Raw genomic sequence first — 14,884 nt, 5'->3', positions numbered from 1 at the left:
GGCATGGTAGGCAAGTGCTCTACCACTGAGCTACATCCCCAGCCCTTTTTCGTTTTTCTTTTTTTTTGGGGGAGGGGACAGGGTCTTATTAAATTACCCAGGCTGGCCTTGAACTTGTGTTTCTCCTGCCTCAGCCTCCTGAGTTGCTGGGATTAGGGTGTGTGCTGCCATGCCTAGCAATTGTTGACTTCCTAATGGACAAGGTTATCTCCCCCAACAGAGAGCCTTTAGATTGCCAGAGAAGCTGTGTAGGGTCCTGAGGTGTTTAGAATCTGACTCCTCTACTGCACTAGTCTAACCCACAAAGCTGAAGCACCATGTGAAATTCTCTGTTGGTGGCTTTGGCTTTAATGCACTGTAGCCACTGGCAAAGGACCTAGGGAGGGTTCAGGGCCTGTAAGTTACTGACTGGGCCCCACCTTTTGGAGAGATCCTTACTTATTTAGGACAGCCAGGGCTCTAACCTTTCTGTCCCTGCAGGAGGGGCCAGTCTGAGCTCCCTGGAGTTGCCCGAGGCAGCAGCTGGCCTATTTGTGTGGCTGCCTGGGGAATGCTGGGCTGCAGGGCAGCGCCTGTCGTCCTTACCTGCAGGCTCTCAGCCCTTCCTGTTAAAGGAATCTGTTGAAATGAGTGCATATGTTCCAAGGCTGGAAAATGCACATCTGGGCTGAAACCAGGACAGCCAAAATGAACAAAATTGAAAGCTCAAAGGAACTCGCTGACCTAGAAATTGCTTGTCCCTGTGCTTCCTCCAGCCTTTTGGTTTTTCCCCTAGACCCAAGATTAAGTATCTAGCTTTTAACCCTGCCTTCCACAGTTATTTAAAGGAAACCCCAAGACCATCGAATGCTAGGTTTTCTGCAGGGATTCTCCCAACAGCTGCATTCAGAGCATGGAGGATAGTTATACTGAGGAGATGTGCTAATCACATGTGATTTCCCTATGCACAGTGTTCAACCCTCCCCAGACCATTTTTTCCACTTAAAAGCTTTTTTTATGGCTCTCTTGATAGCAGTCTTCTGGATTTTTCCTCCTCTCTGTGCCGACTTCTCCCTCAGGCACCTCCCTGGCCCAGATCTCCGGTATGATTGCTAAGCAGAGTCAGGAAGGACCAGAGAAGAATGCAGGGCTTGGCCCCTCTAGACTTGGCTGCTTGGAAGGTGTGGCTCTTATCTTACCTTTGCCCTGGGCACTGACTGAGGTTCTCTTTCCAAACTGTAACATGATATGATTACCCTCTAGACTGGTAGGTTCTAACTCAATTAATTCATGGAAACTCTCTTTGATCTATAAGTTTTCTGAAGTACCCCCTCTTTCACTTCTGTCTCTGTCCATCATTTCTTTTTAAAATGAATATTGGTTCACTTATTACATCTCTGCAATAACCACTGGTGGCTAAACTAGTTTCAGTCAAGAAAAAAAAAAAGACAAAGATTCTAAGGGTTTGACCTAAAGTTAGGTTTGTTTGTTTGTTTGTTTGTTTTTGAGAGAGAGGGGGGAAATTCTTTTTAATATTTATTTTTTTTTAGTTTTTGGCGGACACGACATCTTTGTTTGTATGTGGTGCTGAGGATCAACCCAGGCCGCACGCATGCCAGGCGAGCGCCCTACCGCTTGAGCCACATCCCCAGCCCTAAAGTTAGGTTCTTGATTTGTCCAATTAAAAGTCAGTGCTCTTTCTTAGTAGTAGTAGTACCAGGATTGAATCCAGGGGCTTTTAACCACTGAACCACATCTCCACCTTTTTTTTTTTTTTTTTTTTGTATTTAATTTAGAGACAGGATTTCTCTGAGTTGCTTAGGGCCTTACTAAGTGGCTGAAGTTGGCTTTGAACTTGTGATCAGCTTCCTGAGTCACTGGGATTACAGGCATGCACCACTGTGCCCAGCTGCTATTTGGACTTTGAGCCTCCAAAACTATGAGCTAAATAAACCTATTTTGCACCTAAAAACAAACAAACAAAAAAACAAGGCCTGCATATAAAGAATATTTAATAAACATCCACTAATTTTATAGTTCCATGCTTGTGTTCTGTTACTATTCCAAACATGACTCCCTCATGAGAGGAGGAGCCAATTCTAGGTTTATGACTCCCTCATGAGAGGAGGAGCCAATTCTAGGTTTGGGATTGTTATCAAAGACAGGAATGGACTGGAGTCCCAGGCTTGAGCAGGCTGAGGTGGGAGTAGAGTAGATACCTTGTAAGCAACAGGAACTAGCTGCCTGCCTGGCCCTGGCTAAGAAAAGGAAACTCTTAGACACAAATAAACCCACAAAGAGGAGGGATGACCTCTTTACAAAATGCTGAGGTCAGGAAGAAAGTAGGCTTCTGAACAGAGCCTGAAATGATAAAGCAACATTTTACTCTGTGACATGGTGAAGGCCTATTTTGAGGTGGGTCTAGATTCTTCATGAGTTGTATTTTACCTTTACTAAGCAATTACAAGGTGGGACCTGTGTGCGGAGAACGGAGTATGGAAGAGGATCCAGGTTCCCTCCCAAAGCTATGTTCAGAAGCCTTCACAGGGGAGGCTGGAATTTTGCCCTGCATCCCTGGGGCCTAGGGGGTTGTTGAGGACAGGGACTGTACCATGTAGCTCATGCCCTCTTCAGCATCAGTCAATGTAAATAACAGGAATGGGTTCTTGCCATCCTGAAGACCCTGGAGAAAGCCAGCGCAATTTTGAGTATGTAACTTTAGCAGCAAGCTGGTTGGCTGGCACTGAAAAGAGGGTGATGGAAAATGTAAAATATAATCAGGAAAGAGCTAGACTCTAAAAATAGCTTTATACACCTAATCAAAGAAACCAGTTACTGCAAACTGTACACTCAATATTGTTGAAGTAGCTGGTCATGTTCTAGCAGTTGAAATTTTTGCTGATCAGTCCATCTCTGGGAGGGGGGGTGAGTGGGTGGGGAGTCAACCCACCAGACTCACAAATAAATAAAAGCTTGAAAACACAAATGGCTGTAATTATGCTTTGGAATGACGTCTTCTGCCTGCCCAAGATCCCACTGTTTTTTTCCTCTGTGTTTATCAAGGGAGACACGGAGTCTGTTCTGCCTGATCCCTTTCCCATGTGATGACTTTCTTCAGCAGCAAAGGCCACATGCAAGGCCTTTCCAAAGTTTCCAGGGTCCAGTTTTCAAGCTACTGGCAGCAGGTGGATGTCTTTATCTCATCCTGAATTGGTCCTAACTTTGGGCAACCTGAGTCCAAGGGAACCATAAGCAAACGGCACGCGTACAAAGTTCTGATTGGGAAAGGGTTGACCACGTCTTCCTAGCAGGTCTTACGGAGCCTGGGGACATGCGCTTGGCAGAGCACGCGGGGTTCAAGTGCAGGGGCGGGAGAGATGTCCATGCCTGGGGAACCCACCCGAACTGCGCGCCCCTGTGCGGGGTTTCTGACAGCAGACGTCGGCATATGCCGAGGGTGGGACCGGGTAGGCAGGCCAGGGCCTGCACGCTTTCTGATGCTGGGACAAAGGCGGGAGGAGGCAACTCCCCGCGCGGTAACCTGACCAGGACTGACAGACGGACGGGACGCTTCCCCGCCCCGCCCCGGTCGCGAGCCCCGTGCCGCGGCCCCGCGCGCTAGTCCGGTCGCGGCCCCGCGCGAGGCACGCGCCGCTGGCCCCGCCGCAGCTCACCGCCCATTGGCTGGCCCGGCGCGGACGCTCCCGCCCCGCCGCGCCATTGGCTGGACCGCCGCGGTCCCCGCGCAAGCCACCGCTGACATCACGCGGCCTGCGGCGGCTGTGGCGGCGCCCCCGGCCCAGCCCCGAGCCCCTTCGGCAGAGGTGCCGCTGCGGTGCCGGGCGGAGGATGGTGCGCGGGGCGCCGGGGGTCCCCCGCCGCCAGAGCCGCAGCGCCGCAGCCCAGCTGGACGAGGCGGGCAGCCGACCCCCGCAGCGGGCGCGGGGCGGGCGGCCGCGGTGAGGCGCGGAGGGCGGAGGGGCGCCAGGGCCGGCGGGGCGCCGCAGCGGCCATGGGGGCCCTGACGAGCCGGCAGCACGCAGGCGTGGAGGAGGTGGACATCCCGTCCAATTCCGTGTACCGCTATCCGCCCAAGTCCGGTGAGGGCCGGGGGAGCGGGAGCGGGAGCGGGGCGGGCAGCGCGTCGGGGGTGCCGCGCGAGGCCGCGACCCGGTGGCCGAGGCGGCTCCCAAACCGTCTTCCGCGCGGGAGGGCGTCGAGGAGGCTGAGGTCGCTTCCCACCCCGGCGAGGGGCTGCGCTGGCGCCTGCGGGGTCGCCGAGGTCACCCTCCACGTAGGACGTGAGCAGCCTCCATGGTAATCTGCCCTGCGACAGGGACGCGCGCCTGCAGGGATGCGGCGACGCAGGCGGTCCGCGCGCAGGGCTGCGGGCTCCGCATCGGTGCTTGGCACCTGTACCCGGTGCTGCCCCTGGGCTGCCGCTTCCGTGCCTCCGGGAAGCTTCGAGCTGCTTTTCCCGGAGTAGCTTCCTCTGCCTGCTGGAGGAGGAGGCCGAGCCGGCGTGCGCAGTGCTGGTGCAGCCCCAGACGCTGTCAGAAAGAAAAGGCACAAGTGTCTCTACAGGAATGTTTGGAGTCTTGAGTGTCAAAGGCGCTCGGACGGTCCCTCTGCCGCTCTGGGACTGCGCCGAGGCGTTTGAAATGGATGGAGTTACTGTGTTTGTTTTCAGAAGCGTACCTTCGCGCAAAGAGGGATCTGCCTCCAGCCGCTGGGTTGCGGCCTCAGAGCTGGAGGTGCAGGAGGATTTTACCCACCGAGGAGAGAGCATCACTAGGTGTCCCGCTGAGTGACAGTCGGCCCGTCGGATCTGCTGGCTCCTGACCCAGCTCGGCTATCTGCTCTTTACCTTTGGTGTTACTCTCCAGACTTGCGGGGACCGTGGCTCCCACCTTGTCTCTAGCCTAGGACCTGATGGGAATTCTGGTGATCTGGGATTGAGGTGTCAGAACTGGAGCTGAGCCGACAGTTTCCTTTTGGTAGAATAAAGACGTGTTAATGAGACGAGCTGGTTTCCCAGCAGTAAGTCCAGTTCCTGCCAGGTGAAAGCGGCGGCGGCCAGACAATGAACCTGTCTCCCTGCAGAGTGTCTGCCAGAGCTCTTTTTCTCACTGCTTTTGTGCCAAAGAATGAATCGTTGCAGAAATGGGTATGTTTTAAGAGCTGTGTTAGACAGGTCCAGGACAGTGCTATGGGTCGTTAGTATCTTAACAAAACTCTGGCTAATTATGATTTTGTGAAACCAGTGCTAAAGAAGGCACACATCTTGTTTTTTTTAGTGGATAAAAATATGCAGTAGGATTTTTGCATTTTTTTCTTACATCACTTGGCTTTTATTGATCAGGATATCGAGCAAGTTTTGCTGAGCTTGGAGTTTTCAATAGTTTGCTGCCTTACCCTCCTTTAGACTTGATATTTCACAAAGGCGGTTCTCAGAGGGTTTCAACTACAACTGTGAACCCCGGATAATGATAGTAAAAGGATAATGGGCCAACCCAAAACTTCTTTAATACTTATCCACTCTGCCAGTCTTTAAAAGTTTTACCTGATTATAACTCATATTGTTTTTTTTTTGCGGGGGGAGGGGGGCAGTGATGCTGAGGATTGCACCCAAGGCCTTGTGCAAGTGAGGCAAGCACTCTACCAACTGAGCTATATCCCCAGCCCCTGTAACTCATTTTTTAATCAGAAGTTATGTATGAGAGAAACAGTATAACAGAAAATAAAAATCAGAACATCCATGTTCCAGTCAATATACCTTTATGAACATGAAAACTTGGGGGAGTTTGCACATGTGTGCTCTAGGCCAGAGGCATCCCCACCCATCTGATCCTTAAATTGATCTGGCTCTTTATGAATTTATAGTGTTTTGGACCTGACATCATCTGTTGAGTGAATTGGGTCCAGATCCAGATCCACTCATTTTTTTGGTAAGAATGGAGACCCAGAGAAATGAATTGGTGGGGCTAGGGTCATGTAGCAACTTAGATTTTTTGTTTGTTTGTTTTGGGGATTGAACCCATGCCTTGCACATGCTAGGCAAGCGTCCTACTGCTGAACCATATCCCCATCCCTCATGCAGCAAGGTTTTTGGCCTCTGCTTTTTTTTTTTTCTTTTTTTTTTAATAATACTGAAATGGAACCCAGGGGCGGTGTACCATCTGAGCTCCATCGTCAAACCTTTTTATTTATGTATGTATTTTTATTTCAAGGCAGGGTTTCACTAAATTGCCCAGATTGACCTTGAACTTGTGATTCTCCTGCCTCTGCCTCCTGAGTTGTTGAGATTACAGGCCTGTGTGCTACTACACCTGGGTAGTGCCCTTCTTTGTAACATCTTTCTCTGCATTTTACATGGACAATCTTGTCCATGATGATTGTGGAGTGGAGGCTATTCTCTGTAAGAACCAAGGTAAAACTGAAGAGGATTGTCCCTGTTGAGGAATCAGACTGGGTTGATTGTTTTTTTTTTTCTTTTTGTGTTGGGGTACCAGGGTTTGAACTCAGGGGTATTTGACCACTAAATCACAACCCCAACCCTATTTGTATTTTTATTTAGAGACAGGGTCTCACTGAGTTACTTAGCACCTTGCTTTTGCTGAGGCTGGCTTTGAACTTTTGATCCTCTTGCCTCAGCCTCCCGAGCTACTGGGATTATAGGCATGAGCCACCGTGCGTGGCTAGACTGGGTTGATTTTAAGAAGTGTCCTTAACCTGCTTATTGATAGTGGAACAAAGCAAAGAGCAGGTCTTAGCTTTCTCTAGGTGATGGAACATGCCTAGAGACCAAGTGGAGACTACCCTCTGGCTCTCCAGTACAGAAAGACATTATCATCTGTTATGTTAGTCATCCTAGGAGAAATTGCTACCCCTTCTTCCCTCCCTCCCTCCCTCCTTCCCTTCCTTAGTTTTTTTTTTTTGGGGGGGTACTGGGGATTGAACTCAGGGGTACTTGACCACTGAGCCACATCTCCAGCCCTATTTTGTATTTTATTTAGAGACAGGGTCTCTCTGAATTGCTCAGGGCCTTGCTGTTGCTGAGGCTGGCTTTGAACTCAGTCCTCCTGCCATAGCCTCGTGAGCTGCTGGGATTACAGGTGTGTGACACCGCACCAGGCTAAATTTTGTTTTTAATTTACTTTTTTATTTGAGAGAGAGAGAGAGAGAGAGAGAGAGAGAGAGAGAGAATTTTTTTTAATATTTATTTTTTAGTTTTTGGCGGACACAACATCTTTCTTTGTATGTGGTGCTGAGGATCGAACCCGGGCCGCACGCATGCCAGGCGAGTGTGCTACCGCTTGAGCCACATCCCCAGCCCCCCAAAATTTGCTTTTTAATTGTAGGTAGACACAGTAACTTTATTTTTTTGTGGTGCTGAGGATTGAACCCAGTGCCTCACTCATGCTAGGTGAGTGCTCTACCTTTGAGCCACAACCCAGCCCCCAGCTAAGATTTGTAATAGATATTAATTTTACGTTGAACTTGAAATATTTAAAAATTGCTGAGAATGGCTGATTTCAAGTTGACTTGAGTTCACTATATTTTTTTTTTGCGGGGGGGCATTGGATATTGAACTCGGAGCCTTGTGCATGCTATGCAAGTACTCTCCACTGTGGCACATCTCCACCTGACTGGTTTGGGGCATACAGTGAAAGTCTTATTTTCACTACTATTGTCCATCTACCTAGTTCCCCTTCCTCTCCATACATCCCCATTCCTATGCCACCACTGCTGGCTTTTTTCTATTTCTTCTAGAATTTCTTTTGTAAATACAAACATACATGCTGTTTAGACTGTTCTTTGTTCTTTCACTTTCAGAAATATTGGAGATCTTTTTACATTTTCTCCATATTTGAGAGGTTCCTTGTTCTTTTATTTAAATAGATTTTTTATACCTTTATTCATTTATTTATTTGTTTTTATATGGTGCTGAGGATCAAACCTAGTGCCTCACACATGCTACATGAGTGTTCTATCACCGAGTCCCAACCCCAGCCCCTCCTTGTTCTTTTTAACAACTGCATAATATTTTTCTGGGAGTGTATCATCATCATTATGATGGGGCACTGAACCACTGAGCCATTTTATTTAGAAACAGGGTCTCACTGAGTTGCTTAGCACCTCACCGTTGCTAAGACTGGCTTTGAACTCATGATCCTCCTGAACTCATCAACCTCCTAAGCCTCTGGGATTACAGGCATGTGCTACCTCGCCTGGACTCATAATTTTTTTTTACACAGTCTTATTGATGAACATTTGGCCTTTTTCAGAATTTTACAGTTGCAAAGAGTACAACAATGAATAATGTTATGCATATGTTCTTAGGTGATTGTTAGTTTTGTTAATAAATGCACAAATTTTATTAACCTTTTAAGTAACAGAGGCATGATGGGGATTAGTTTTCTGTACAGTATTTGTTTTCTGTTAGCATAGAGAGCAATTTTTCTTTTTGGTACTGGGGAATTGAACCCAGAGGTCCTTAACCACACATCCCAACCCCTTTTATTTTATTTTTTGAGACAAGGTCTCATTAAATTGCTTAGGGTCTTGCTAAATTGCAGAGGCTGGCTTTGAACCTGTGACTCTCATGCCTTAGCCTCCTAGTCCCTGGGATTACAAGTGGGTGCCTTTGCTGCATTTGGTTGTGACTTTGAACTTTTTGAGTTAGAGGCCATAGGTGCTTTTAATCCTTATCTAAGATCTTTGTTTCTTCAAAAGCTTATGATCATTTGTTTAGAGATGGTAATTTTTATGCATATGTGCCTACTTTCTGACAGGAGTATCTTCATTAATAGAAGTCATTGGGCCTGCTTTCTGTATCCAGGAAGAAATAAGCATGCTATAAAGACAACTAAATCATGTGAATCAGTACCTCATAAAATTTGGCTAGTTTCTCTATACATATTTGAACAAATTATAAAATAGTACTAGTTTATTTTGTGAACTTTTAAAAAGTATATCTCATAAAAATTTAGAATGGTAATTAGAATCCTGCCCAGCTAACTTGGTCAGACCTTGAATTTTGCTTTGTAGGCTTTTAACTGATTGAATGAACTCTCCCTTATCTCCCTTACCCCCCCCCCACCCCCCCTTATAAAAGGTAATCTCCTTTGTTTAAAATCAGAGGATATTAATCACATCTACATCATCATTCTTGAGATTTTTGTTATTGGAGTACACATATGCTTATCAAATGGGTCTCTTCCATGGCAAGAGCAGTTTTAAAAAGCATATATAATTCTTTGACTTTCAAATAATTGTAAAAGTTTCTCTTAGCTCTGGGGTGTATCAATTTATTTATTTTTAAATTCTGTTTTTGTTTTTTGTGAGAGTGGAGACTGAACCCATGTTCACACCCCCAGCCCAGTTGTGCATACCATGGGATTTGTTGTTACATATACATACATTCACACCAGCACACCATGCACAATAGAACAAAATAGTTTGGCCAGTATCCTTCCCCAGTACTCCACCTCCCTCTTGCCTCCCACCCTTTGTTACTTTCCTCTATTGATTTCTCTTTGATTTTCATGAGATCTCCCAACTTTCTTCTCTCTAAGCTATATCCCTAGCCCTTTTTAGGTCGAGACAGATACTCACCAAATTGCTAAGGCTGGCCTTAAACTTGTGATCCTCCTACCTCAGTCTCCTGAGTAGCTGGGATTATAAAGTGTCACCACACCCAGCAACTTATTTATTTACTTATTTATTTAGGGGCTGGGGAATGTACCCAGGACCGCACACCTACTAAGTCTGTGCTCTACCCCTGAGCTACACACCCCCAGACCATTTGTATTATTATTTTTTAACACTTAAAATATAATAATTCTCTTACTTTTTCTTTTCGGTTTTTTATTTTTGATGATGACAGAGAGGTAAGTTTGGAAAAGAATGAGAGACTAACTTTTTGTTAGAGATTCTAAAATTCCACTAAGTAATTCCTGTTGGCAGGTATGTTCTTTCTTATTTCCACATTTTTTTTTTAAATTTATAGCTGTAGATGAACAGAATGCCTTTATTTGTTTACTTTTATGTGGCGCTGAGGATAGAACCCAGTGCCTCACGCATGCTAGGCAAGCACTCTACCACTGAGCTACAGCCCCAGCCCTATTTCTACACTTTTTATTGGTGCATTATAGTTGTACATACCCATGGGATTTGTTGTTAAATGTACATACATGCACACCATACACAACAGAACAAAATAGTTGGGCCAGTATTGCTCCCCAGTACTTCCCCCTCCCTCCCACCTCCCACCATTAGTCTCTTTCCTCTATTGATTTCCCTTTGATTTTCATGAGATCTGCTCCCAACTGTCTTCTCTCTAACTTCTGCATATGAAAGAAAACATAGACTCCTTGACCTTCTGACTTTGACTTATTTCACTTAATCCATCAATTTTCCTGCAAATGTCATAATTTCATTTTTCTTTATGATTGAATAAAACTCCATTGTGTATATATACCACATTTTATTTATCCATCTTTATTCATTTAGCCACTTAGGCTGGTTTCATAATTTGGCTGTTGTGAATTGTGTGGCTATAACATGTATGCATGTATTGTGATGTCTTTAATTTTTCAGGGTAAATACCGAAAAATGGTACAGCTGGGTCATATGGTGGTTCCATGCCTAGTCTTTTGAGGAACCTCCATACTGATTTCTATAGTGGTTGTACTAACTTACAATCCCAAGAGTTTTTTCCTCCATATCTTCTCCAGCATTTATTTGCATTTTGGATGACAGCCATGCTGACTGGTGTGAGATGAAATCTTAGTGTAGTTTTGATTTGCGTTTCTCTAATTACTAATGATGTTGAACATTTTTTCATGTATTTGTTGACCATTTGTATTTCTTCTTTTGAGAAGTGTCTGTTTAAATCATTTGCCTTTTTATTAATTGGGTTACAATTCTCTTACTTTTGAAATCCCTATTATTTGTTCTTTATATGTACTTTACTTCATTGAGAGCACACCAATTAATTTTACATCTTGGTTTTGTCTTAAGATTTAGAGGCTTTGGCTTCTTTATCCAATGGTGTTTTATGTCCTTTTGATGTGTGGCATTTCTTTTCCCTTTTTCCGTATCCTCATGAACACATTAATCGAGCACCTGCTGTATATTATGTATTGTGCTGGTACCAGTGTGTAGATTTTGATTCATGTGTTTGTGCTTTGATGCTATGAATAGGAGAATAGAAACCCTGAAATTGAATTTTGTAATTTGTGATGTGGGCCACAGATGATGGTACTGAAAACACAGGTATTTGGTGGCTGATATCAGCAGAGTAACAGAACCAACAAGAGATAAAAAGGAGATTTATTTTGAGGAATTGGCACATGTGATGGTGGGGCTGGCAGGTTTGAAATCTCTACAGCAGGCCAGCAGAGTGGTAGGATTCCTAGGTTACAGTCTAAAGGCAGAATCCCCTCCTTCCTGGGAAGCCTCAGGTTTGCTCTTAAAGCCTTCAGTTGATGGAAAGAAGTCCACCCATATTTTCAAAGGTAATCACCTTTACTTAGTCAGTTGGTAGAGAGATGTTAATCATATCTACAAAATCCCTCACAACAGCATATAACCTTGTGTTTGGAAAGACAACTAAGCACCATAGTCTAGCCGTAACAGTCATGGTGGCTTCCTATTTCATTTTTATTAAAAAATGTTTTTTGATACTAGGGTTTGAATCTAGGGTGCTTAACCACTGAGACAGTTCCCCAGCTTATTTTTATTTTTAAAAAATATTTTGTTAATTATAGTTGGACACAAAACCTTTATTTTATTTTTACATACTTAGGATTGAACCCAGTGCCCCACATGTAGAACAATAAAAAGTTATACATTCTTTAAAAATCATTCAGCCAGGCCAAGTGCTACATTCCTGTAATCCTAGCTACTTGGGGAGGCTGAAGCAGGAGGACCACAAGTTTAAGACCAGCCTGGGCAATTCAGCAAGAACCTGTCTCAAAAAATAAAAAGGGCTGGGGATGTAGCTCAGTGGTAGAGCACTTAGCATGCATGGGGCCCTGCATTCCATCCTCAGCACAGTAATAATAATGATGATGATGACAATAATAATTTAGAAATTACACTCCTTGCAAAATTTCAGTGCTTATTACTTAGTGCCAGAGGTAGGATGTATGCTTATATAAATAAATAAGAAAACATAATCATGTAGGCTCTATCCCAGGAATACAAAGTCAGTTTAATATTTGGTAATTAATTAATCAATGCTAATGCATCATGTTAATAGAATAAAGGACACATCACCTCAATAGCTGTAGAAAGGACATTTGACAGAACCACCACCCATAAGTGATAAAATAACTCTCCATGCTAGGAGTGAGAAGGAACTTGCTCACCCTAAGAAAGGGCATCAAAGGAGCATAGGTGTTTTACCTAGGTGAGATACTGGATGCTTTTCTGTTTTTTTGCAAGGGATTTATATTACCTGTATAATTTTTTTAAAAAATATTGTTTAGTTGTCAGTGGACCTTTTATTTTATTTATTTATATGTGGTGCTGAGATTCAAACCAGTGCCTCACACATGCTAGGCAAGTGCTCTACCACTGAGCTGTAGCTCCAGCTTACCTGTATAATTTTTAAAATAGAAATACGAATGACACAAGCAGCACTCTGGTATTAGAGTTGATGTGAGCTGTTAGAGGTGTTTGGATAGATGTGTTTGGAGAATTTTTAAATTTTTAAGTTTTTGTGACCTAAAGCTTAAAGCATGTTATTGTAATGTCACGTACATAAGATTTCTCAAATGTGTGAAAATCTGATGGAATTCCATAGCCAGTTTTCCCATAATTTAAGTTTATGTGAAATTTAAATGCAATTTATTTCCCTGAAATAATCAAGTGTATAATTCCATTATTCCAAAAGTAAATAGTTCAAGATTAGTATTTTTCACCTATAGACAGGCTGTTTGTTCAATTTATTATGCTCTGACCTTAATACGGAAAAATACAAAATGAAGAGCAGATTGACTACAGATCTCACAATAAAAACTCCTTATTAACATTAGATAGTAGCTAAAATCCAAAATTTGCTTGTCTGTTTGTTTTATAAAGCATAAAGTTTTTCATGACTTCACAGAGTTTAAAAATCTTTGGTTTGGAATTGTGTCATGACAGTAAATAAATTACTGTTTCTAGCTGGGTGCAGTAGTGCACGCCTATAATCCCAGCAATTTGGGAGGCTGAGGTAGGAGGATCACAAGTTTGGGCCAGCTTGGGCAACTTAGATCCTGTCTCAAAATATAAAAAGGGCTGAGGATGTGGCTCAGCAATAGAGTACCTCTGGGTTCAATTCCCAGGAAAAACAAAACAAAAAACAATGAGTGGATTGATTTTTTTTTCTTTTTTTGAGTAGGAGAAAGTGAGATCTTATTTATCTGAGTCAGCTCTTTGTGTACACTAACTTTAATGGATGTTGGCAACTCTCAGTTTATTTCTGTTTTATAAGCCTGATCTTAGAAAATGACTTTTTAAAATTTTTATTCTTTTAAAGAAATGAGGTCTTTCTCTGTTGCCCAGGCTGGCCTTGAACTCCTGGGCTCAAGTGCCTGAGCCTCCAGAGTAGCTGGGACTGTATGTGTGCCGTGACAATGCCTGGCAAAAATAATGTTTTATTTTGGTTTTGGGGGCTGGATATGGCATCTGGGGTGCTTTACCACTAAGCCACATCCCCATACCTTATTTATTTCTTTATTTTGGTACCGGGGATTTAACTCAGGGGCACTTTACCACTGAGATACAGTCCCAGCCCGTTTTTTTTTTTTTTTTTAATTTTGAGACAGGGTCTCACTAAGTTGCTTAAGGCCTTGCTAAGTTGCTAAGGCTGTCTTTGAACTTTCGATCCTCCTGCCTCAGTCTCCCAAATTACTGAGAATATAGGCATGTGCCACCATGACCATCAAAAATGGCATTTTGAGGCTGGGTGTGGTGGAATACATCTGTAATCTCAGCTGGGAGGCTGAGGCAGGAGAATCCCCAGTCTAAAGGCAGCCAGCCTCAGTAGTTTAACGAGGCCCTAAGCAATTTAGTGAGAGCCTGTCTCTAAATAAAATATTAAAAGGGCTGGGGGGCTGGGGATGTGGCTCAAGCGGTAGCGCGCTCGCCTGGCATGCGTGCGGCCTGGGTTCGATCCTCAGCACCACATACCAACAAAGATGTTGTGTCCGCCGAGAACTAAAAAATAAATATTAAAAATTCTCTCTCTCTCTCCTCTCTCACTCTCTCTTTAAAAAAAAATGTACATTAATTTATAAAAAAAAAAAAATAAAAGGGCTGGGGACATGGTTTAATGGTTAAGTGTCCCTGGGTTCAATCCCTGATACCAAAAATAATAAAATAAAATAAAATTGGTGTCGGTGCTTGCTTCCCTGGAGTCTTTCTTTCTCTCTCTCTCTTTTTAAAGAGATATACAAGATTTTCAAGATTTTTTTAATGATTTTTTTTTTTAGTTGTAGTAGGACACAATACCTTTATTTTATTTATTTATTTTTATGTGGTGTTGAGGATCGAACCCAGGGCCTCGCAAATGCTAGGCGAGTGCTCTACCGCTGAGCCACAACCCAGCCCTCAATATTTTTTTTAAAACATTTTATTCTTTAGTTGTAGGTGGACACAATACCTTTATTTAATTTTCTTTTTTTTTTTTTTGAGAGAGAGAGAGAGAGAGAGAGAATTTTTAATATTTATCTTTTAGTTCTCGGTGGACACAACATCTTTGTTGGTATGTGGTGCTGAGGATCGAACCCCGGGCCGCATGCATGCCAGGCGAGCGCGCTACCGCTTGAGCCACATCCCCAGCCCCCTTTATTTAATTTTCATGTGGTGCTGAGGGTTGAACTCAGTGCCTCACACATGCTAGGCGGGCACT

At 43.9% G+C, this 14,884-nt stretch overlaps 1 protein-coding gene across 5 annotated transcripts in view; it reads left to right on the top strand.

Annotated features, from left to right (window-relative positions):
• The first annotated feature begins 3,712 nt into the window (after window positions 1–3,712).
• The window catches only part of RNF157 (ring finger protein 157), a 71,148-nt gene continuing 59,976 nt past the window's right edge, over window positions 3,713–14,884 (top strand). For 2 of the 5 annotated variants that reach the window (XM_081270500.1, XM_081270502.1), the window contains exon 1: window positions 3,713–4,079. In XM_081270500.1, the coding sequence (XP_081126626.1) occupies window positions 3,992–4,079 (88 nt within the window). In that variant the 5' untranslated portion in view covers window positions 3,713–3,991. Of the gene's footprint in view, window positions 4,080–5,005; window positions 5,147–14,884 lie in introns of those variants that run through there. The other 3 variants (XM_081270501.1, XM_081270504.1, XM_081270503.1) reach the window with 2 other exon arrangements.

This window comes from Spermophilus citellus (assembly GCF_964194105.1).
Source record: "Spermophilus citellus genome assembly, chromosome: 17".
Lineage (NCBI taxonomy): Eukaryota > Metazoa > Chordata > Mammalia > Rodentia > Sciuridae > Spermophilus > Spermophilus citellus.
Note: the sequence above shows the minus strand (reverse complement) of the source record. Positions and strands in the feature narration are given on the sequence as shown.